A 25526-nucleotide genomic window follows, 5' to 3' on the forward strand; every position below is an offset into this window, starting at 1 on the left:
TAGTGCCCTCCAGAAAGCTCCAATCCACCCTGTCATAAGCTTTCTCAAAGTCTAGGAGTAGCACAATGAGGTTCTGCTGCCGCATCCTGGCCGAAGCCGTCGCCTCCCAAAAGGTAAAGATGTCTAGAATGCTCCAATCCTTAACAACACCAGTTTGAGTGTCGTGGATCAAGTCTGGGAGAGAAGGCTGAAGTCGCCTACTGATGGCCTTGGCCAAAATCTTATAGGCCGTCCCTAGAAGGGTGATGGGTCTCCACTGCCGGATCTCCAATCTATCACCACCCTCCTTGGGAATCAAATGTATTAAGCCCTCTGTGAGCCTCTCTAGCATGGCGGCACATGTGAGCATAATCTCATTGAAGGCAGTGCGAAGGCCACCTTCCATGTGGTCCCAATGGCGAAGAAAGAAAGAAACAGGAAGGCCATCCGCCCCTGGGCATTTGCTCTTGGGTAATGCCTTCACCGCCTCCGCCAGCTCCTCTGAAGTGAAAGGGGTCAATAAGGAAGACACAAGGGAGGGGGGAACCACCTCTCTCGTGTGCCTCCAGACTCCCTCGTGCGCATCCATCACCTGGGGGGATAATGGGGCATCAATGAGAAGAGATCGGAAGAAATCCGTGGCGATGGCTCTCACATGAGGGGAATCAAAAACAATAGCTCCATCCGGCCACAGCCATCGAATATCGTCTCTCCTCCTATGTGGGCCAGCTATCTCACAGAAGTCTCCAGTAACTCTGTCACTAGCCTGAGTCCAGAATGAAGCCCTGGCATGGTATCTATACTACACACTCCTCTCCTCAATGGACCGAATCTCCGTGCGGGCGGCAACGATCCGACTCTCAATCCACGGGCTGTCTGGGTAAATCTCCTAAAGACACTGTAAAGACGCTAGGCCCCTCCTCAGACTCCTCCCTCCAATCTACTATGTGCTGCCTCTTGTAAGAAAATACTGATCTCCCCAAGGCCATCATCCAAAGTGCACGCTACTGAGCCGGAGGAAAAGTCCAGTCCTGCCCATATCTGCTCGATCCGGCTGCAAATCTCAGAGTTCGATGAAACCCCAAGTTAATTGAATGTTGGGGTGTTTAATTAGAGGATTATCAGCCTGATTTGAAAAACCCCCAAATCTAAACAACCCTAAATTTTCTAAATCTACAGGTTCCGACGATGCTGATGCAAAGTTGTAGCTGTAGGAGACACAACCCACTCGGCAGCCAGCAGCTACAGTGCCGATCGTTGGATGGCAACAAGCAACAGCCCCTCAGATGGCGTACAGAGGTGGAGTGGTAGGAAGTGTGCAAAGCAGCGTGTTAGGTAGTTTTAGACAAGTGGGCATTTGCAGACAATGGCAAAAGGCGTCGAAAGCGACGATGCAGGTAGGCGGCGGCTGCACATGTCAAATGCTAGGCAACAAGCAGCATCAACAATGTCGAGCACCTTCGGCTGAATAGCAAATGGCAGCAGTTTCAAGAAGACGTCAATAGACGGCAGCATCAACAACAAGCATAAAAGATGTGACAAACAATAGGCTCTGATACCAATTAGAGGAGCTGTAGTGCTATTGTACATAGGGCCTAGGTTAGTTTTTGGACAGCCCATGGCTATGGTGGGTGCCAAAATGACCTATGAGACCAAACGGTTACATCATGTCCATGAAATACATATTCATGGGTACTAAAAATAAAAATCAAAGAAAGTAATAAGAGCTGAAATGTTAGATCTAATCTCAAAACAAAAAGTGTGCAGCTCTCATATCACCCTAAAATATCCCGCATAGGATGTTGCAACATAGCACCCACCAATGTAGTAAAGCTAGGCCAACGGGAGAAAGTCTTGTGGTGTTGGGGATGATGGCTTTGACCCTCCTGTAGTGACGGGGCTGTGGGCGGAGACCACGAGGTTGAGGACGCGGGACTCTGCATAGCTCAATGGCTCTCTCTAGTGTCACTCTTCTCGGCCGAGCTCCTGCATCAGCCTGAAGGTCGGGTGTAGTGGGTGAATCTACCCTCGTCACTCTGATCTGTAAGAAGTCAGTGAGAGCTCTTTCTACTGGTCCTCTGACGGGTACCGTTGGTCTAGGCTGCAAAAGGGACTCCCTGTGTCTACGAAGCTCCAGGAGGAAAAGTCCCAAGCATCTCTGGTATAGGAAATCCATGATCTTGGAAAGTGGTCCAAATCCATCTCGAAAAAGGAAGTGGGACCTCCCCCTAATCTCATAACCTGTAACAATATTTTGGACTTGCATAGACTTCAGTCGTTGTATATTCACAAGACCAATGTGCTTGTGTCATATGTCAGTATCTGCAATGACACATGTTCAATACACAAATATGGCTTCCTTTACCTCAGGCATGTTCACATCCAAAGTAAACATCCTGCCATTTATGTTACCCTTTGCAACCAAGCGACGCTGATTTTTGAAGTCTTCCACAAAACATTCTTGAGGATTAAACCTCACTTACAGCCCCTACTCAACCATCTGTCCAACAAAAACCAAGTTCTTTGTAATATTTGAAACATGAAGTACATCTGCCAAGTATTTCATTTTTCCATCCTACATAGACAATGGTACTTTACCAACATGCGTAATGGGATACGCAATATCATCATCTGTTTCTACATAACCTGGTTTTTCTATTTTCTACATGTCTCTAAACCACTCACCCATGACTAGTCATGTGGTTAGAGAAATCCACATACCAAATATCTTTAGATCCTGACACATCTCCTCTTGTGGAACGGAGCATGTGTTGCATCACAAACAACTACTCACTTTTGTCATCACCACCTTGTTTACTAGATGATGCATAGTTGCCTTGCTGCAACTTTCCACTTTTAATTAATTTCTGCTTTTTTAAAGCAGTCCTTTGCCATGTGCCCTAGTTTGCCAAAATAGCATCTACATACATAGTGGGCCCTGTCTCAGGCTCTGTGTGACAAAGTTGACATATCCTGTCCTCTGGTGCAGCTGCCCTCTGCCCATATCTAACTGTCTCTACTGATGGGATGAGCTGCGAATCTGTCCAACCGCACATCGCACCCCAAATGACATATGTGTGTCCATGTAGTGCGAGAGTGTGATGACGCCGTCCTTTGTCAAGCGAAGAAAATGGTCCCTGTAAAAGGCCATTTTTGTCCCAAGGAAACGGACAGGTGGGTGCTAAGTCCTCTGAGTATCCAATCTCACGATGTCCTTCCTGATGACCCTATCCAGCTCTATGCGGCTGAGAGCAAAGGAGAGCACCTCTATGCTATACTGCAACGGCGGAGGGAGTGCCTCCATCTGCACGCCATGCATACCATACCAAGTGCTCGACTGGGCATACCCACATTGCATGTCTCCGTCTAGTGCCAGGTGTCTCGCGGACTCTAGGTAAAGCCTGGAATATTTGTCTAGTGGGAGCTCCCATAATCTGTGCCAGTATGTCACTGTCTAGAAAATAGCATGTGTCACAATCAATGCATCCCCTATCTCCGCCCACACAATCTCGTGTGGCATTGATGGCTTACTTCTAATCATGCATAAACTCATCATCACTAGTGGCCTCTCCATCGGCTTACACCCATCATATACATCCTCTATGTTTGTCTCAGTTGACTCCTTCCTCTGTCTCCTCCTATGGTATAAACTAGGACCCCAGATGGGAGCTCCATATAGTAGTGCAGGTGTGACTAGTGTGTCAAATAGCCAGAGCTTCGTCCTCAGCTCCTGAAACTGTATCTGTGAACCCCTCAAATTGTATCTGTGAACACTGCCTCTCAAAAGAGCCCAAGGCAATATTATAACGAGGATCAGAACCATCACAAGATCTCCATATCTCTCTGATCTCAAGGGAGATGTCAGCATCTAGATAAACATAGTCAAGAATACGGACACGGGGAGAGGCCGAGCAAGCCCCAGGCTCCCTGAGACACAAAACGACGGGGCAATGATCGGATTTGGTGGTGCCAGGCATAATAGCAATGGTGCCTCCTCTATCCAAGGACCAATCATCCACATAAAATCTGTCCAGACGTGCAAAGATGCTCTCATCCCCGCTCTTGCGGTTATGCCAAGAGAAAGATAATGAATTTGGCCTTCTCTGGGAGTCATCCTCAATCCAGCATTCCTTGCCAAAGAAAGAGAGCATAAACCTCTCCCATGAGGTTCGCTCCAAAGGGTCACGGGTGTAAACCCCCTTCACGTCCACCCTTCTTGTCAGAAGGTTGCTCAACCATATTGACGTCTCCTCCCACTATCCAATGATCAACCTGGGGAATGACATTTATAATGGTGTCCCAAAAGGCCACCCTTTCACCTCTCACGTTAGGTGCATAGATATTCAAGATTCCCGATTTCTGACCCTCATGCATGATCAAGATCCATTGCGCTCTAGCAAGGATGATAACACCATGCCCAATAACATGAGGCATCACAGATGCTACCACTAAAATGCAAACACCCCCTCTAGTCCCAACTGCCGAGGACCTGAAGGTGTGGCCAAAAAGCATTTTACCTGTTTTGGCACACTCAGATCTAAGTAAATTGGGTTCCTGCAACAAAAGTATATCCATAGACCCTCCTGTAACAGCAAGGTGAAGCGGGTCCTTCAGAAGGCGCTTCCTACCACAAGTGGGAAGCCCTCCAAGGCCCTGAACATTCCATGAGACGATTCTCATTAAAGAGAAGAGGGTTTGACCCCCGATCTAAGAAGACGATGGGCAGCCTGAGGACGCCTCTCATAATGCTGGAGGACGGGATAATCCACGGGGCAAAGTCCAATGACATGCCCTTGTCCGAGGCCCTGCACAGTACCTACATATGTACGAGACACCTGGTGCGCCCTGTGGGGCATCAAGGGCAATGGCATCATGCTGAAAATCCTGCAATGCATGATCCCCACTGCGCTGAACATCCAGCATACCACCCCCTCCAAGTAGAGAGAACTCAACAAAATCATCCTGATCTGATATATCATCTCCCTGCAAAGATGCACGAGCTGATACATCCCTCTACCCAGAAACATCATCTATGTGAGGTACAAGATCCGAGGAGGTCTTCCCATCAATCGCACCAGGGGGGCGGGGCATGAGAGAGAGCTCGCCACACCTGGGGGACTCTAGGACAGGAAGGATCCAAGGGAGGTGGCGCCTAAGAAGCACGCTTGCGAGGCCTCCTACGACCTTGAGCCCGAGGGCAATCTCGAGCAAAGTGACCCTGTTGGTGACAAACCCGGCACTAACCCAGCCGCTTCGATTCATGTTGTGGAAAAAGAAAGGCAATATTCCATGGTTGACTTGGGTTTCGTGGAAGCATATTACCACCCCGAAGAAATAAGGAGGGGCAGCTCTGTTGGATGTTTGGGTACACCTTCTTGCTTGTAGGTGGACTTTACTTCAGTCTGTGTGTGTTGATTCCTTGCCATGGATAGACATGACTGTTGCATTTTTGGAGGTGTATTGTGCGTGGAAAGACCCGGATTGTTGCATCTTGGTGGGATGTTCTAAATGCTTCACAATCTGTGCGTGTATCTGCTTCTCCTTTGCTGGATCATTTGGTTAAATCATGGCAGGAGGTGTTACGGTTAACTTCTTGGAGACCTCCAGATTCTCGTCGAGATGAGAACTCCCTACTCGCAGAGGTGTTGGCCACCTCTCATGTGATTACTTGGCAAGAGAAGAATAATTATAGACGGCAATTCAATTGCATGGCAAGACTGGGTGTTGTGAGGATGTCTGATACGTTGTTGCCTAGGCGGCTGCGAATGTTATCATTCCGCCATGCTCGTCATAGATTTCATGTGCCCCGAGGTTACAGGTGTATTTGGTTGCAGTTTGCAGCAACAAGTGCAATCTCTGGGGCGCCTTCCTAGTTTGGATTCTTCTCATGCATGGGATGATTGGGTGTTGGGTCGCAAGACCAGGCTGTTGAAGGCTTCCGGAAGCTAATGTTGTATATCATCTTTTCGTCCAAGAGAAGAGATGGCTTGCAGAAAAAGCTAATAAAGTATGGAATGTTAAGAGAACGGTCTCCTGGTGGAAGCGCATCCTATTTTGTGGTTGGCACCCCCAGCTAACTGTTTCCTCTACCAGACTTGTCCAAAATCTAGTCGGCATAGGTCTCTTTCTTGCTTGGTGGCTCGCCATATATGGAAGTTCATCTCTTCAGTGTGGCAAATGGTGGCTGGACACACTTTGTCACCCAAGCAGTGGGTATTTGGACATGATCAACCCGGGGGGGACAATCAGCAACATGTGGTCTTCTTTGTTTCTTTCGATGGTTGGGTCTTTGGCCTAATTGGCTCATGCAAAATGCTTTCTTCTTTGATTTACAATCGGGGGTGAAAGGTCATGTCTGCGTGTTCGTGGTCTATTGCTTTGGCAAGTTTCTTCTTTGATCGATGCACATGTTATCACCAGGGCGCAAGTTGACCCTTGGTTACATGCTCTTCGTACGGTGGGCATGCCTTATGTGGCCTTTTAGTGTGTGTGGTTTGACGACCTCTATGTACACATTTGTATAGCTGGTCATGTGACCTTTGCTTTGTATTGCATTTTCATAATCTAATCAACAAACCATTACGGAAAAAAAAAAAAAGAGAGAGGTAAACTGTAGAAACAAAGAAAGATATATTAAGCGTCTACTAAAGACCCAATGGACCTATGACACCAAAGTGATACAATAATGTCCATGGCATATCTCATCATGGAATCGAAAATAAAACAGAAACAAAAATAGCTATCTCATTGGGGTGATACAAAACTGTCCATGGAAACTCATTAGCCCCATGCTTGATATTTTGGAGAGTGGTATACCATCAATTAATGCTCCTCTCATGTTCCATGTTCCTAGTATTCTTGTTAATGCAAGGTTGTGCAAACACCTCATAATTATGATCCTGCCATATTGTCCATATAGCCCAATATTCGCCCAACCAAAGAAAAGAGCGTATTCCTACAATCTGGAAAGATATCTTCCAAACATCCAAAACATTTTCCCAAATGTCACCCCAAGGAATCTTATTCTCATATCCGAAGATAGACAATTCAAAAACTCCCTTGTGTCAGTGCAAGCCCATAGAAAATGAAAAGTACTCTCCATTTGATGTGAGCACCGCAAACAACTTGGAGCCGCAATTTTCCGCTTTGTGAAATACTCTCCTATCAGGAGCGTTCCCGTGAGGCATCTCCATAGAAAAACCTTATGTCTTAAACGCAATTTGCTTTCCCATATCTTTCCCAAATTACCTTTCCACCAGCCTAAGGACTTATTCATATGCCACACCCGATCCGCATGTCCCTTTATCCATGGCTGTGGAAGCCCCTTGCTGTTGTCAATCCATAAAGGAAAACTGCATGATACAACTTGGTCGGCTGTTTGCCAATCATCCTGACTTTGCCCAGTCGGCTACTCTTCTACGAGCTGGATGTTGACACACAAAGTTGACGTGTTTGGTTGTTTGTTGGGCACATGCTCAGATGTGTTGAAAGACGGTCCACCAGCTGTCAATGCAGCATGGCTTTTTAGAGTTGCCACAGTCAAGGTACAGGAACACCTGTTTATCATGCAAAAACGGCCATACATAGAGTTGACATGTTTGGTTTGTTGTTGGGCACATGCTCAGATGTGTTGAAAAACGGTCGCCGGGCAGTCAACGCAGCATCTACGTGGCTTTTAGAGTTGCTCCAGTCAAGGTACAGGAACAGTTGTTTATCACGCAAAAACAGCCATACTAGGTGGCCATAGCAGCAAATGCAAGCAGTTGTTGTAGGCGAGCAAATGGAGCAGCACTGCACTGAAGGCCTAGTTGGCAGATGTTGAGGCGGCTCACTGTTCGTACAGTAACAAAAAATTCAGACTGTATCAACCTAGAGCTTTGATACCATTTGTTGAACGTTCTAAGCTAGGGAGGTTGAAAGATCTCATGACATAGGAGTGTGTGTTCAAAAAGATAGAGAGAGAATAAAGAGAACAAAGCTCTTAGAGATAGAGTGGAGTACACAGCTCAATGATGTGATAGTTTTTCTTGATTTCTTCAATTAACTACATGCACCTTTATAGTTTACAAAAGTTGCCCCAATGACATCATTGCTTATCTCAAGCACACACAAATATCTAGATATTATTTGATACCCCTCGGTGGTTCACACACAGACAAGGACACTTACATGTTGCCACTCTCTAGGAGGTGGTTCACACATGCACGCGCACACACACACACACAAGCAATACCTTGATTCCAATAGGGATCGTGACAGACATCAGGGGGGGGGGGGGGAGGGCACATGCTAGAATGCAGAGGCCTGGTCCGAGGTAACTACTCTCGAGCGAGCGAGAGAGAGAGAAAGAGAGAGAGAGAGAGAGAGAGAGAGAGAGAGAGAGAGAGAGAGAGAGAGAGAGAGAGAAATGAAATGAAATGAAATGTTATATTAACGTCTTCAAAAGGCCATAATGACCTATGAGACCAAAAGTTACATCATGGTGGATCTGATACAATGTCTGGACAAAAAAACCCAGAAAATGAAAAATAAAGATGATACTACTGGCACCTAGAAAATGAAACTGGAACTGGAAGGTACACTATGGAGGTACCTCCATCTCATAATATGTGCCGCATCGGACACTGGCGGATCTCCTCAATATCCTCTGTGGTCAGCACCCTGACTGGGTGTCCCGCATGCCTCGCAAGAATAATCCGAATCTGCCGCTGCAACCTCCGTCTATGCTGGGATGCCCTCCTCCGTAGTCGTGGGCGTCTGGACTACCCAAGCTCAATCGCACGATCAATCAGTGTACCCCTGGTGTGGGCGGTATCCATGTCCTGCTGCTGCTGTGGTCCATCTGGCGCAGTGATGGCTGGACTAAAGAAGTCTGTAATGTGCCTCTGAGTCTGGCTCTCTGTGCGCCTAAGCAGGCTATCTCTATGTCTCCGCAGCTCAAGCAAGAACAATCCCAAACACCTCTGGTCCTGGTACCCCATGGACTCTGGAAAGTGGTCCAAAACCCTCTCTGAATAAACAGTGGAAAACGACCACGTATCTCATAGTATGCAGTACAATGGCATATATAATGCAGCTCTGTCTCTGGCTCCCTATGGCATACTCGGCATATCCTGGCCTCAGCTGGTATACCTCTATATCGGCCAATCTCAATCTCAAGCTGGTGTGAGGATGTGCGAATCTGACCAATAGCACATCGTACTGCATGAGACAAGTGTACATCCATGTAACTGGGTCTGATCACAAAACCATCTGCTGTGAGCTGAAGAAAATGCTCTCTGTAGAAAGCCATCTTCGTGCCCAGCTCCTCAGTCGGCTGTATCCATGTCCTCCTAATGTCCAGCTGAACTAAATCCTGACGGATGAGTCTGGTAATCTCTGTCCGCGTAAGAGTGAGAGGAGGGTGCCTCCAGAGAATACTGGAAGGGAGGCAATCTGTCCATGCTAAAACCATGTGCCTGGAACCAAGATGTCATCTGTCCATACCAACAAGCCGTGTCTCCCTGTAAAGCTAACTGTCGGGAGGACTCCAGGGCGAGGCGTGCATATCTGTCTCGGGGGAGATCCCACAAGCCATGTATGTAGGAGACTGATCTCGTAAGAGCCTCAATCACCAGAGGGGCAGCCGCCAACTCTGCTCGAATAATCTCATGAGGTACCACAGCCTTGGCTCTAATAAGCCTAGCAATCATAGATACCAAAGGCCTCTCCATACCTCTCCACCCGCCTGCGCTGTGATGGCCCACTGAAGGTCCCCATATCTGCACTCCATAAAGCATAGCTGATGTCACTAGAGTGTCAAAAAGCCAAAGTTTCGTTCGAGGTTCCTGAAACTGAACCTACGAACACATCCTCTCCAAACCACCCAGGGCTGCATGTGCTCTAGTCAATCTAGTCTCTGCTGCTCTCCTCATCGAAAACACTGGCCCACTGAATACTACCCCAAGATATGTATATGCATCTCTATACTCCACAATCTCCTGCCCATATGTAAATGTGGGAGCTGATCGCCTAACCCACTGTGGCGTGGTGTTAAACACCATAACCTTGGTTTTGCCAAGGTTGACAGACAATCCACTATCATGTGCAAACTCATGTAAAGCATCCAGATGACGCTGCATACCCTCAGGGGAGTCAGAGATCAACACAATATCATTAGCATATAACAATAGTGGGATCCATGTACCTGCTAGCTGGGCTCCTCTGTCCCCCAATCTCTCAATGTAGTCAGAAGCCTCATCCACATACATACCAAACAGTGAAGGAGATAACGGGCAACCTTGCTTCACTCCTATAGTGGAGTGAACCAAAGTAGAGACCCCTTCTGGGGTGCGTACCTGTCCTGCAACTGATCTGTATAAAGCCATAATTCCCCATATGAGCTCTGTGGGTACCCCCATCTCCTGTAATCGCCTCATCAATCTGGCTCTGGGCACTGTATCAAATGCTTTGCGGAAGTCCACAAAGCTACAATAAATCCGTCGCCCATGCGACCTGCCCTCCTCAATAATGGCCCGCAAAGTCAAGATGTGGTCAAGAGTAGAGAAACCTCTCCTGAACCCTGCCTGTCCCTCTGCTCGAATGCCAACTCTCTTTGCCCATCTACTCAACTGCTGCTCAAGAATGGATGCATACAATCGTGCTAGTGTGTGACCAATCATAATAGTGCGATAATTCCCTGGCTGCATAGGGTCCCCTGACTTGAAGATAGGCACGATGGTGGACCTACTCCAAGTCTCGGGTAAGCCTTCGCACATAGCACGATTGAACATCACTGCTAGAAGCTCTGCCAGCATGTCTCTCGCATGAATAAAGTGCTCAGCAACCAATCCATCGTGATCATATGCTCTCCCAGTCTTCATCGAGAGAGAGAGAGAGAGAGAGAGAAGAAGAGAGGGAGAGAGAGAGAGAGAGAGAGAGAGAGAGAGAGAGAGAGAGAGAGAGAAAAGAGGAGAGAGAGAGAGAGAGAGAGAGAGAATTAGGGGTAGCGGGAGAACACCACCAGCGCGAGCAAGAGAACACCACCAGCGCGTAGCGCGAGCGCGCGCGAGAGAGAGAGAGAGAGAGAGAGAGAGAGAGAGAGAGAGAGAGAGAGAGAGAGAGAGAGAGAGAGAGAAACGGAGGAAGGGGGCGACACAAGCAGCAGCGAAGAGAGGGAGAGAGAGAGAGAGAGAGAAGGCGTGCAGAGAGAGAGAGAGGGAGAGAAGGCGTGCAGAGAGAGAGGGCGGGTGGGAAACGGGGGGCGACTCCAGGCAGCGACTCCAGGCAGCAGCGAAGAGAGGGAGAGAAAGAGAGAAGGCGCACCTAAGCGTGGAGAAGAAAACGCAGATGATGGAATCTTCTCAAGGGTTCCTGCTCTAGGGTTTCAGGCAGCAGTGGAAGAAGAAAAAAAAAATTAAAAAAATTAAAAAAAATCAGGTTTGCAGGTTTTCTCAAGGGTGCAGCAATGGTTCAAGCAACTATTTAAGGGTTTGCAGGTGCTGAATTAGGTTTTCAGGTGCTGAATTAGGGTTTGAGAGAAAGGGTTTTCTTTGCTTTTGTACATGGATTTGGATGACCCGGCTGCTTCTGTTGGTGGCATGGCTGCCAATAGCCTTAACATGGATCTTATTGAGGAGATGATCGAGAAGGATGTGGGTTATGCTTCAGATGCCTCGGAGCAACAAAAACGTCAAAGGCTTGATGTTGATGCAAGTTACACTCTGGTGAATGTTGGAGAGAATGCAGAGGAAAGTTCTCAGGTACCTTCTCCAGAGTTTGCACGTTTGCTGCAGATCACTGGTGAGCTTCTGCAAGAATATGTGAAGGCAAATAGCGTGCAAATGGCTGCAGTAGATAATGATGGTGTGGCTGATGTATGCATGGAGACTCCTTTGTTGCTACAACAGCTAGCAGATTTTCATGATCGTGCTGCTATCTTCTTCTTTACTGGGCGTATTCCGTTGTTGCCTCGTCTTAGAGCATGGTTGGGCTGCTTGGTGTCGCCTGAGGCACTTGAGGAGATTTGTGATGGTCCGAGAGGCTTTTATGAAATACTTTTTCGCACTTCGGAAGCCCGTAGGGCAGTCTTGGAGCAGGTGCCACTCTTTTTGGATGGGCAGTTGGTTCATGTGGTTCCGTGGAAGCCTATGGCAGAGTACCAAGATATGTTGCGCCAGGCTTGCCCAGTTTGGGTTGAAGTGAAACAATTCCCACCAATGTTTTGGCGTGTTTTACCAGATCTCATGCGAGGTATCGGTGATGTCTTGGTGGTACCTCCAATGACATCTAGAAACCGAAATCGTCTATGCATGTTATGGGATACTGGGAGACCTAGGCCGACACATTTGCGTGTCAATATGGTTGGGCTGCAACCTTTAATGTATGAATTGAGGTGGGATACATTTGCTGGCCACTGTTTCAAATGTGGTAAGATGGGCCACTTTGTCTCTGAATGTCCTAAGAAAGAACAAGTTGTTGCTACCAAGGATATCGTTGATGGGCAGTTGCCCGTGGAAGATGAGCATGATGCTCCTTTACATGATGCCCAGCACATGGATGTACATGTGGATGTTCATAATGAGGTTGAGCAGCCATGGGTGGAAGTACGTGGTAAAAAGACACGATTTGTTGCCCCGCGGGGGGATTTCTCAGATGCTGTTTGGCGAGGGCCTTTGCGTACTCATCAGGGGCCCTTACATACATATGCTCGTCGCCCTTTGGGTTCAGGTGCCCAACAACAGACCAGGATTGAGAGGCCGGGAGGCCAACTTTCTCAGGGTTCAGGGGCTCTTGGGGTGGATAGAGTAGAACGCTATCCTATTAGAAGTCGCCTAACAAAAGAAGCACAACAACAATTGCCTCTTATGTTTGGTTCGAAGGGTGAGGTCATCTCTCCATGGGATGGTCATTACCCTTTGGCACGTGCTCGAGAACTCCAAGGGCATTCTGAGATCACAAATACCATGTCTAAAAATGCAATGCTTCAAAAGGTTCGTGATTTGGTAGATTGTCCTGGGCCTAGTACACGGCCTTGTTGATTCCTTTTCTTGGAAGGCTTATGAAAATTGTACAATGGAATGTAAAGGGTATTTCTTCGCGCCAAAAGCAGTTCAGGCTTTGGCGTACAACTTTTTATCATGGTTGGGATGTTTTGTGTGCAGTTGAACATAAGCAGCATAAGTTGGCTGGCAAAGCCTATGTATATAAGGGGTTTCATGTTTTCTACAGCGGACATCCTGCTTCGCAGTCAGGTGTTATGTTTGCTGTTCGTTTGCAGTTTCAGCCTTCTCTTGTGATTCAAGATGTTCATGGAAGATTTCTTGTGATACAGATTGTTTGGGATGATACGCCTTTATGGTTATTAGGGGTGTATGCTCCAAATAATGCTCGTGCACGCCGTTTGCTGTGGAATGACTTGTGTGGTCTTTCAATCTCTCTTCGTGGCTTTGTGATGGGAGACTTTAATATGTGTGTCTCCGAGAAACAAGCCACGTCGCCTCATTCTGTAATGGATGGCCCGGAGAGAATGGCGTGGGAAGCTTTTGCAGCAAGGTCGCTAAAACAAGACATGTGGTCTTGGTTGCATCCAGATGAAAGGGGTTACACTTATGCCTCACAACAGTTTCGGGGCACTTATGCTAGATTGGATAGGATGTATATTTTACATCAAGATCTCTTTTTGCCAGAGGTTCTTACTATGATGGTTGATCAGCAACAGGTTTTGTCGGATCATTGGCCGCTTGTATTTGAAATGGTCTATCATCCTGTGGATGCATATAAAGGCTTGTTGGGACGCTTGCCTTTGCGCTTAAATCACACTTTTTTGGAGCATGAAGTTTTTGATATTTATATGCGTCAGTTGATACGACATTTCTCCACAAGAGTGTCCATGGCTGATTATCATGCTTGGCCAGTGTTCCTTACCAACACTCGGAAATTGGCGCGGCATTATGGTCTTGCTAATGCCTCTATACAAAAACAGCATGTGGCTCTTCTTGAGTCGCTTTTAAAGGGCTTGCAGGCGTTCATGTTTACTGACTCTATGGATGCTGAAGTTGTGGATGCCATAGAATGGCTGAAAAAGGAGCTATCTAGGGTGCAGGAAGCACAATATGTTCGCTTTAAACTACTTGCACGTCTTGATGCTTTGCGGGATGCTAACTGTCAATCCCATCGCTTCTATGATAAGTTGCATCAAAAACATATGCGTGAGAATATTGTTAGGCTGATGGATGCCCAAGGCAACCTTGTTACTCAACCTTCTGAGGTTATTCAGCATTGCATCAGGTTTTATGAAGATTTGCTTGCCCCTCGAGAGGATGTCTCGCCGGCTGTCCTGGCTGCAAGGGAGTCATTGTTTGCTGAAGTACGATATCAAGTTGACCCTAATGTGGCGGTGCAGCTTGATGCTCCTGTTACTCAAGGGGAAGTGGAAGCTGTTCTCTCCAAACTTCCCATGGGAAAGAGCCCTGGTTGGGATGGTTTGACAAATGAGTTTTTCCGAAAATATGCTGATCAGCTTGCAGAGCCTTTGACACTTATTTGTCAAAGAGTTTGGGATGAGGGATATATGCCTGCCGATTGGAAGTTGGGCATACTTCGTTTGTTGCCCAAAGTCCCTTCGCCTACTTCTTTGGCTCAATGGCGCCCAATCTCACTTATGGGTATCTTACAAAGATTTTTGCCAATCGCTTGCAGAAGGTGCTTCCTACTCTTATTCATCCATATCAATATGGATTTGTGCATGGCAGGAATATTTTGCATAATATTCTTAATGTTCAAATTGGAGTGGATTATGCCAAGGCAAAGAAGCAAGAGATTGTGATGGTGCAGTTGGATCTTGAAAAAGCTTTTGATCATGTCAGCTGGTCTTTCCTTTCTCAGTTAATGACAGCCATGGGCTTTGGTCCCAAAATGGCTAATTTGGTGCATTTACTTGGCTCTGGCTCTATTACGCGGATTATGCTCAATGGAGGACTTTCGGATGGTATTTCTCTCACCCGTTCTCTCCGGCAGGGCTGTCCTCTTAGCCCTCTTTTCTTTACCATTGCCACTCATCCTATGTTATCTCGCCTAGATGCTATGGCATCGCATGGTGAAGTGGTTGGTTTGCATCTCCCTCATGGCAAGCAATTGGTTGCTCAAACCCTTGCGGATGACACTTTTATGTTTCTCAGGGCCGAAAAAGCCAATATAGTTCGAGCAATGGAAGCTTGGAATAATTTTGCATTGGCTTCTGGGCTGAAAATAAATTCAACAAAATCAGCCCTCATTGTATGCACGGAATTTGATCTTGAGGCATTAGGGTGGCAAGGCCGTGTGGTGCATACAGGAGACATTGTTCGTCATCTTGGGTATCCGGTGGGTGTGGATGTGGACCCCCAAGCGCTCCTTGCTTGGATTTCTACTCGGATCTCGGATAAATTTAAAGCTCAAGGGTGGCCTATGCATGTGAGGGTTAAGGTAGCTCAGGTTATTATGCTTAGCATGATTTCCTATTTTTTGCCTTTGCTACCTTGGACGCACAAATCTCTTCTCCGTTTGGTTGCTCCCATTCGGTTTATGCTGTGGAAGAGGCAAGGAAATATTATGGGTCAAACATGGATAGCTTGGAATCACATTACGACGCCCAAAAGAATGGGTGGGGCTGCTTTACTGGATGTCCGCTTGCATATGGTGGCACGTAGGTGGGCGCTTTTTCAAGATATGTGTTTGCAGGAGCAGCCTTGGGTATTCATGGCTCGTGACTTGATTGAGTTGGAGGGATTGTCACATGGACGGACACGTGTGCAGGCTTCATGGTGGGACATTGTGAATGCGGCTCATCCTGTCCGTATTCGCTCATCTCACATTTTATCGCATATTCTCCTTTCTTGGCATGAAGTTCTACTATTGGCTCGGTGGGATCCTGGTCATGAAAGACTACTTTTGAACTCTTTGCAGTTCGAAACATTTGTGGAGTCGCGTGTCATTGTTTGGCCAGACAGAGATGCTTCACGCATACGACTCAACCGCATGGTCAGGTTAGGCTTGGTTAGAATCCGAGATGCTGTGATACCTGGTCGTAATAACAGGCCATATTCGTTTCGTCGTATTCGGCAGCACTTTAGGGTTCCTCGGACATTTCAGCCACTATGGGTTGACATCATGCATGCAGTTGAGCCTTTTACTCCATTGCCTCAGCCATCTGCAGATCAGCCTTGGCTTGATTGGGCACTATGTAAATCTGGTGACTTGATATCACTTTCTGCTAACCAGGTCTATCATAAGCTCGTATCAGAGAAAGATTGGGTTTCAGCCAAGGCCAATAAGGTGTGGGGATTGCACAAGTCTAAATCATGGTGGCAGAAAACTCTTATGCGTGGTTGGCAGTCTAAACTCCCTTACCAAGGTAAGGTTTTCATTTGGAGGATGTTGGTGGGAGGGTTACCTACACGGGATCAGCTCAGCCGTCGTAAAATTACATTGGCCTCTTGCTTCTTCTGCACGACATGCACTGAAACAGTTATGCATCTGTTCATGAGTTGTCCAGTGGCCCGTCAGATTTGGTCTTTTGTCTCTCGCGTTTGGGAGGCAGTAGAGAGGTCTACTATTTCGGCTCATCAGTGGATATTTGGGATTTGTCCTCAAGTCATTACTTCGGACAGTCACCTTGTGATATTCCATTTCCTTAGATGGACAGGACTTTGGCATATTTGGACGACACGGAATGGGTTCATCTTTGATTCCTTGTCTGGAATACATGGGCACATTCTACGTATCCGCGGTTTGCTGCTTTGGCAATTTTCTTCTCTTCTCTCAGCTCAGCTACTGGATGCAGATGTTATTTCGTTATGGTCTACGGCGGCTCGGTTGGCTCATCTTTGATGCTTTTATCTGGGATGCTTATTTGGTTAGGAGGCTTTCTTATTAGTATACAGGTTTGCATGGTCATAATCCTTTAGAGGATCTTTTGTGGGGGGGTTTTTTGGGCCATAGGTTCTGTGTGAGCCAAGTGGCTGATGTACTTTTTTACATATAATATAAAACACCATTTCACGAAAAAAAAAAAAAAAAGAGAGAGAAGAAGAAGAAGAAGAAGATATATTAATGTCTTGCAAAAGACCCAACGGGTCTATGAGACAAAAGGTAAACAATGTATCCATGGAATCTCATCATGGAAAAAAAAGACAACATAACAAAAAGAACTAGCACTAATCCCTAAGTAAATGTAGACATGTATCGATCATCAACGTCATCCTCATCATCGTGGATACAAAGTGGGTGTAGAGGATAGGGTAGAGAGGGAGCTATCCATTGATGTGTGGCAGGGGTCATGGGGGTCCATAAAGGATGTCCAACATCTAGAGCTGCTACCTCGTCCCATCTCCTTGGCCCTTAGATTTGAGGGGGCCAAGGAGAAGCTGGGACGAGGTAGCAGCTATAGATGCTCGGTGGCGGGCAAGGATCTCATCAATCTAGGGCTGGTGAGCCTAAGGTGCTTGAGGTCCAAGAGGGTGAGGCCGTCTGGCTCTCCGAAGTGCGATGGCACGAGGTAGGATAACTCCAATCGAGGGGCGAGATGGTGGGCCCCTCGTTGCTCCTGTGGTGGCCTCGTCCGTCTCGGTGTCCTCCTCCCGTGGGTAGAAAAAACTGGTGATGGTAGACTAAAATGGATGCCAGGGTCGAGGATCTCTGAATAGCAACTCTCTATGTCATTGGATCTCCAACAAGAAGAGTCCAAGACAACGCTGGTCTGGATACTCCATAACCTGAGATAATGGGCAAACCCCTCTCTAAATAGGTAGTGGAATCTCCCCCTGATCTCATAATACACCGGGCAATGACAAATATAATGCTCCTCAAACTCTACTCCTCCATGGCACAATCTACCAAGTCTGCTCTCTCTAGGGATCCCTGCTGCTTTGCCAACCTCAATCTCAAGCCTATGGCATGTGACATGAAAACAACCAGGTACCCTGGCCTCTGTATTAATCATCTACAAAAGACCCAAAGGGTCTATAAGACCAAAAAGGATACAATGATGTCGATGACGATGAGACGTAAAGCATAAATCTATCGATATCTATGAGTCTCTCTCAACATCAGCTAAATAAGTCACTCTAGTGGTACTAGGAGTGGCCCGTCCAGGATATCCAGAATGGAAGAAATAAGTAGAGTCGACAAGCTCGTTAGATTCACCAAGTGTGGCCTGAATATAGAGCTGTGGGTTGGGCAAGGTCAGAGGCCTGGAGGTCGGGGGCACCGGGCTCACTGCAGTGTAGTGCCTTGATCCAGGATGACACCATGGGTGTGACAGAGGATGGTGCAACCAAGGCTCTGGGCTCCAGTATGGGAGGTGGGTCCACTGTCTATGGCTTATCCTCCTGTGGTCAGAAGAAACACGCGATGGTTGGCTGGAGGGGGTGTGGGTGGTGTCCGGATCGGGACTCTCTGAGGAGTGACTCTCTGTGTCGACAGAGCTCAAGGCGGAAGAGTCTGCGGCAGCGCTGATCTGATTAGTCTATGATTCTGTCCAGAGGCCCAAAGCCCTCTTTGAAAAGGCAATGAAATCTTCCCCAACCTAGTAGTATATTGGGTAATGGCAAATGTAGTGCTCCTGTGACTCAATCTCTCGCTGGCACAATCTGCAGATCCTGTCCTCCCGGGTATCCTCTCAGCTCTCCCTGTCTCTATCCGAAGGCAGTGTGAAGATACCCAAAATCTACATGGTGTGTGACATGTATATATCAAGATACCGCGAATGAAGCCATCATAGCATCAAGAAATGATCCTTGTAGTACTGCATCTTCTTGTGCAATGGCTAACAGTGAAATCCATGTGGCATGAATGTAAAGTTCAAGTAGATCATATCGGATCACCCGGTTCCTGTACTGAAGCGGTGGGAGCTGATCCAACTGGAGTCTATGAGCCTAAACCATCCACATACAATAGCATACCACGAGGGTTGTCCCTGGGGTGGTAGCTGCTGGGATAATTGTCAATCAAGCCTCTGAAGTCGTGAGGGATGCATGTCTCGGATGCGGTGGATGTAAGTGACTGTCTCTAAGAGTGCCTCCACTACCATAGGTGGTGCATCAAACTCTGCCTGAATAATCTGATGTGGGACCAATGGTTTTCTGGGGATCATGTGGGACAGCTCGTGACCTAGGGCCGCTCTAGTGGCTGCTAGGCATCTGCTAAAAAATGTGGTGCCCAGAAGGGTGCTCATACGTCAATGCTGGGGTGAATAGGGTGTCAAAATCCAACCCTTCGCCCTCGTCTCCTCGAAATGGGCCTGCAAACATTCTCTCCATGAGTGCTAGGGCTGTGTATCCTCGGGTCAATCTAGCCTCTGGTGCGTGCTGCGTGGAGAATCATGGGCTGGAAAAGGTGACCCCAACGTGTACAGAGGATCGAACAAACTCCACCAGACTGCCCATGTAGGTGAACCTCATCCTGGCTGCAACAGGGAAGGATGTATTGAAGACCATAGCCTTGGTTTTCCCAAGGTTAACTGAGAGGTCCCATTGCATACAGAAGTCATGTAGAGCAGCCAAGTGCCTCTGGAGAGCCTCCTGAGAATCTGCAACAATAAGAACAATATCATCAGCATATAGTAAAATGGAGACTAGTATGCCGGTTAGTGATGCTTTTCTCCTCCTACCTTGTCAATAAAGTCTAAGATCTCGTCTATGTAAAGGACAATGAGGGTGGGGGATAGTGGGCAGCCCTGTTTCACTCCAGTAGTGCTGAAGATCTCCTTTGATAATCCTCTTGGGCCTCTCACTCGTCCAATGACTGACTCATATAAGGCGACGATGATACCCCAAAGCATGTCAGGTGGGACCCCTAGATCCTAGAGGCGTTGGAGAAGACAGGCACAAGGCACCCTATCAAAGGCTTTGCAGAAATCCACACATCAGTAGTAAATCAAACAGCTGCAGGCTCTGGCATCGTCGATGAGCCGAGGCTAAAGATGTGGTCCAGGGTGGAGAAAGTCCTCCAAAATCTTGCATGCCCTCCAAGTGATCTTTGCCCCTCTCTCTCTGCTAGCGTGTTGAGCTCAGACTCAATCATGATAGTACGGTAATTATTGGGCTCCATGGCGTCTCCGGCTTTATGAATGGGGGCAATAATGTGGGCTGACCAGGTGGGTGGAAAGCCTTCCAAAAGAGCTCGGTTAAACATATAAGCCAGGAGGGGTGCTAGAGTGTCTCCCTCATGAGAGAGGTGTTCAGCCATGAGTCCCTCATGATCCTGAGATCTGTCATTTTTGAGCTTGCGGATGGCTTTGGTTATACCATATCAGAGGTGAAGAAGGTGGATGTGGTGGGGTGTGTCTGTGGAGGATGTGAGAGTAGAGGCTGATTAGATACTTCATAGAGGGATTGTGCATAGGAGTGCCATGTTTGAGGGCAATTGATGGGGGTGGGTGGGTGGTGCTCCCGGAGTATCCTCCTCCAAGCTTCCTCATAGTTCTTGCTCAAGAAGAGTTGGTACAATTCATCCCAACGTCATCTGCAGTGTGCTCGTTTCTTGAGACCAGTAAGATATTGGTAAATCCATTGAGTGTCTCACTCTTGCATTTGACCAGTAGCTTGCTGACGTTTGAGATGGTCACGTGTGGTGCGACATTCGTCATCATACCAGAAATTCTGAGGCATGGTGCTTGTGGGGGTTTTGGTGGTGGATGGTACAGTACGTGGGGAGGTGGCTACAGTAGATGTGTGTATTATGGTGGTAAGCTGAGAGGTGAGGGTCGCTAGGGGTGCTGAGTGGCTCCATATCTGCTAGATGTGGTGGTAGATGTGGCTGGAGTAGATGTCATCAGTCATGATGAAAGTGGATCTGAGTGTAACATGTGATGGGTGGGGGTGGTGCAGGGCCGGGGCAGGGGTGGCATGTGCGCAGCTGAGGGTGAAAGAAATATAAGTGTGGTCGGCTTTGAGTGGGCAGGGTAGGATAATGAAATTGTGCATCAGTGAGGCTAAAGCCGAAGACCCCCTCCAGTAGTCAACTGTGCTACAGCCCCCGCTCTGTGGGAAGCATGTGAGTGCACCCGAGGATGGCCAACGGGACATCCCGTTATAGATGATGAGTCCATAGGCAGCTCCCAAATCCAGGAAATGTCTCCCAAAAGATGTGATTGCACCTCTATCCTGTGATGCTCTCTGAAGCCCAATGTCCTCCTGATCCATTCCTGCATGATGGGCTCCTCAAAGTCAAGTATTGGCAGCTCTCACTCCCGGTTCTGGCATTGACGTCTCTAAGTAGGAGGACCTCACCCAGGCTGGAGAACTCTAGGATGTCTCCATATAGTGGTGCAGATGGTGATTGGCCTCCCTCCTGTCATGAATACTGTAATTTCTCCAGGGCAAAGTAGCATACGGCGAGGTAGATGCATCTCATCTCTGTCACCTGTTATCGTACCCACATAAAGCGTGCCTCCTCATCCTTCTGGACTATGGTGACCATGGGCTTTATCGGCGTTTGCTGAACACCAGAATAGCCTAAACAGATAGCTGTAAGCTTAAACAGTTCAACACAAATGTATGCCCTCTCAAAGCCAAGAGATAACAAGAAGGCATCAATCTTTTGATACCAGGCATGGGTGCCTGTTTGAGACCATAAAGAGCCTTCTTCAGAAGATACACATGGGTGTCCTGTTCGGGCCATAGTAGTTAGGGGGTTGTTTGAAATGGGTTTCCTAAAAGTTTCAAACGTGTTTCAAACGGGTTTCGTAAAATCAGCCCAAAGTTTTCTACGAGTTTTTCTGCCTACAGATCTTTGCATGTACAAAATTTTAAATATATACTGTGTAAAATATGTAAAAATAACATTGAATGCATAGAATACATGGAAACATCAATTTGAAGCCTACATGTAAGTTGAAAAAATTTACAAACTACACACTGGTCACTGACATATCACTTTGCAGGTGGCATGAAGTTTGAACAATGAAAACTTTCATTACAAACAAGTTACAACTTGTTACTTACTACTTAGTAACTTGCAACTTGGAAGACTGAAGTCTGAACGGTGTAGATTACAGTCTTTGAAACACAATAACAAAAACCATATAATCATCCATCATCAATGATCATGATTCATAGACCATGGTCCATGATCCATGATCCCAATCATCCATCATTCCATGCCACAAAAAAAAAAAACCATCCATGACTCTACATAGGTTAAAAGTTTGAAGCGTTCTTGTCACATGAATCATGATGAATCTCCAATGCCCATAAACAATACAAAATAAATCATGATAAGCCACATGGCTCATGGACAATCGCTCAGGCTCTTAGCCTAGCTAGTAGCTATTCTTGCAAGTTCTCAATCTCCTCGCTCTCATCATCGTCAGACTCAGACTCATTGTGAGAATCGAAATCGGATGTGGAGGAAGACTTAGCTGCTGCACTAGTACTAGCACTTGCTGTAGATGAATGTGCACGAGTAACACGTGCAAGTGCTGTGATCTCCTCATATAGCATGGCATAAATGTCACGCTCCTCTAGAGGAATCTCAAGGACTTCTTCAACTTTCTCAATGTCGATTTTATCAACATTGACTTGGCGAGGCTTGATGTCACATGCACTCTGCACTGTAGTGCATGGTGACAAGATGGCTCATCATCATCAGTGCAACATTGTACATTATTAGCACCTTTTAGGATGATATTTGTCGTACGCTATGACCCCATTGTACTCCTCTGTCCACGATCGATAAGTCAAGCACGAGCTACGTAGGTCATTCTCAGCCTTAGACAGTCAATCAGTCAGTCCAAGTCCCTTAACCCACTTGAAGAGATACATTCATGCACGTAGAGTCAGTAGAAGCCTTTGCATCAGGACATGTGTGCACTTAGCATAGCATTCATCCCATATGCATGTAGGCCTGCTAGACCATTGCAAAAGCCTTCAGATATCATCTAGCAGCCATCAGAATTTATCTAGTATTATTTCCATAATTTATAGCATTTATTGGGCATTTTTACATCATTTATATATTTTTGCCTGGACAAGTGCAGTTGGCCAGCTCTGTAGCCAGCCGACTAGCATCCCTCATATAAATATGTATATATATACACACATGCACACACACAGAACTTTGACTCATCTTTCTCACATACACACATACACACACGCGCATCTATCTCTCTCTCTCGTGCTGTCTCTCAAATTGAAAATTGATATACTCTCTCTCAAATCCATATTTATCAGTCTCATACCCACATAGAGATGAAGTCCCGTTGAGCGGTGAACTTTGGTATATCATGCAATTCAGATGGAAGTCCAGTTCACTGCACTTTACTCAATTTTGTAAAAAGGTCTAGACCAGCCCGTGTCCTTGTGCCATACATTTTAGCACTTCATATCAAAGACTCCATCACTGCACATTTTTGCCGTACCTTGATAAGAGGACTATTTTCTGAAGAGCCACAGTCTGCTGTAAAGGTGAAAGGCATACGAATTCTGATGCCGTGTAAGATTTTCCTATCTTATCATCACAATCATCAAAAATCCCGATGCGATCACAAACGGCTTCTGCTGTGGCCTGTTTCACAATAAAATCAATCAAGATAAAGTAGAAATAGTGGATTCTTACTGAGGTAACCACATAAAGAATACTCAAAGCCTCATTGAATAGCGACTCTGAGACAATTACGTTCACACAGTAAGTAGCAGTTCTGAATAAAGTTGCCCACCTTGTTGTCTCCTGTAATAACGATGACTCGGATTCCAGCTGCCCTGCAAATCGCCAGTGCATTCTTCACTTTTTCTCTGGGTGGATCCAGCATTCCCACCTAAAACAGAAGCAGCAACTGAGTTTCAAATAGCAATACCAAGAAATGGCAATGGCTGCCCTTAACAAAACAAATGGCATCTAGGCAGGACGCTATTTTCCTAAAGCCAAGCGTAATATGATGTGGCATTATAGCCAACGTGACCTTTCCCAACATGCTGACCAACAATTTCCAAGGTCGTTGCCAATGCTGCTGGAAAGGGTTGGTTTGCATGCTGCGATGCAAGCATCTCAGTAGGGTTGGCAACTGCTCCTCTTGAATGCAAACATGAGAGAGGGATCAGGATCTTCAAAACCCAAGATTGGACAGCTACAATTTTGATACAAGTTTGAAGATATTTTTCAAGGTTCTAAAACTTCCAAGGTTTTTAAGTATTCATTGAGTAAAATAGGGTTTTTGGATCCTGTCAGCGCAACGGACCACACCAATTTAAGGTCATGCAAGTAGATGCAGCCCCTAAGACACTTCTCATGCATGTGCTACAATTCATACAAAATAAGGATTCTTATGAGCCAATTCTGTGCTACCGACCTTTCCTGTGTGTCCCGTTATTAATTGCATAATTTGCCACAAGCATGTGCAGTGTGACCCGACCCTCACAGTAAGATCACCTTTTACATTTATTTCTGTGTTGCTTGCGAGCATCCATCAAAGCCAAACCCTAAAGCTTATCAACACATTCTCTGTGTACTCCGCTCTCCACCACTGTCCTTTTTCTTATTTTTAACCATCAATCCCGAGGTCCTCCAGTCGGACAACACAGTCTATGTTGCAGCAAGGGCAGCCCGATGAAAGAATTAACCAGATTGATAACTATGTTAGAGTCCCTCTGAGGGATATAATAAGCAAAGGTAGCTGCCTCGAATTTGAATTTCAGTGTACTATTAACAAAAGCAATGACGTGCCTTTCGGTCTTTCTGAATTCATAAAATTTTCCAGATATATGTGTATTTAGGTAGTAGTGCCAACTCCTTCAGTGAATGGGAATCATGATATAGTATTTTTTATTTTAAAGTTATTTTCTTTGGAACCATTCTGCGCTTTCCTTACTTGTTCCAATGTAGGTATGGGATTGTGACCTTCAACTATGAGCACATTGAGGGCTTTGGTGTGACTGGAATTCTTTTAGAGAACCAACCATGCAGAGTTAAGTGGCTCCCAGATGACTTTGCACAACGTAGGTTTCTGACTGCCCCCTATACGAAGGCATTCGAATAAATCTCCTTGTGACAAGGGCCTGAGATGGACTGCACTGTTCCAAACAGAAACTGGGGCTCGAGCATTGGCGTGTTTGCTACAGCTCAGTAAATGAAGATAAATAACCTTGATACATCAACTAGATAAGTAACAAAGAGATTCTAGGTGTAAGATTTGGAAGGTTTGCAGAGATACAAGAAAGCGACATTGATAGATGGCAAGTGGGGGGCTTTGTAAAAGGAAAGGGGCACAGGCAGCATGCCACCTTCTAATATACATATTTTATACCATAATTATCTAAAGCTTCTAATGGACTTAAGTCCCTGCCACCTGCATACCACATAGCCTTCATGATAATGTCCATGTGAATATTACTTAACATTCCAGCCCACAAAAGGTAGGCAAGGCTATCATTAATACAAAGCGTTGATTACCATAATTGATAGAGATGTCTATTGAGAAAGAAAAAGCTCCACTCTGAAGCAACTCCCTTATTAAGTAGAATTTCCTTAATCATTACTTGTATGCATTTACAAACATCAAAACACATACATAAGGGTACTAAATGCAAGGCTGA

The 25526-nt window shown here is 46.4% G+C and overlaps 1 protein-coding gene across 2 annotated transcripts in view; it reads right to left on the reverse strand.

Moving 5' to 3' along the window:
• Nucleotides 1-25526, reverse strand: part of LOC147638127 (calcium-transporting ATPase 3, endoplasmic reticulum-type-like) — a 156635-nt gene that overhangs the window by 6742 nt on the left and 124367 nt on the right. For both annotated transcript variants that reach the window (XM_086798040.1, XM_086798039.1), the window contains exons 21-22: nucleotides 23654-23752; nucleotides 23357-23502 (exon numbers count right to left, since the gene is read on the reverse strand). In XM_086798040.1, the coding sequence (XP_086654166.1) occupies nucleotides 23357-23502; nucleotides 23654-23752 (245 nt within the window). The remainder of the gene's footprint in view (nucleotides 1-23356; nucleotides 23503-23653; nucleotides 23753-25526) is intronic.

The sequence above is a fragment of the Cibotium barometz genome, chromosome 5 (assembly GCF_041138505.1).
Source record: "Cibotium barometz isolate CiBa-2024 chromosome 5, ASM4113850v1, whole genome shotgun sequence".
Lineage (NCBI taxonomy): Eukaryota > Viridiplantae > Streptophyta > Polypodiopsida > Cyatheales > Cibotiaceae > Cibotium > Cibotium barometz.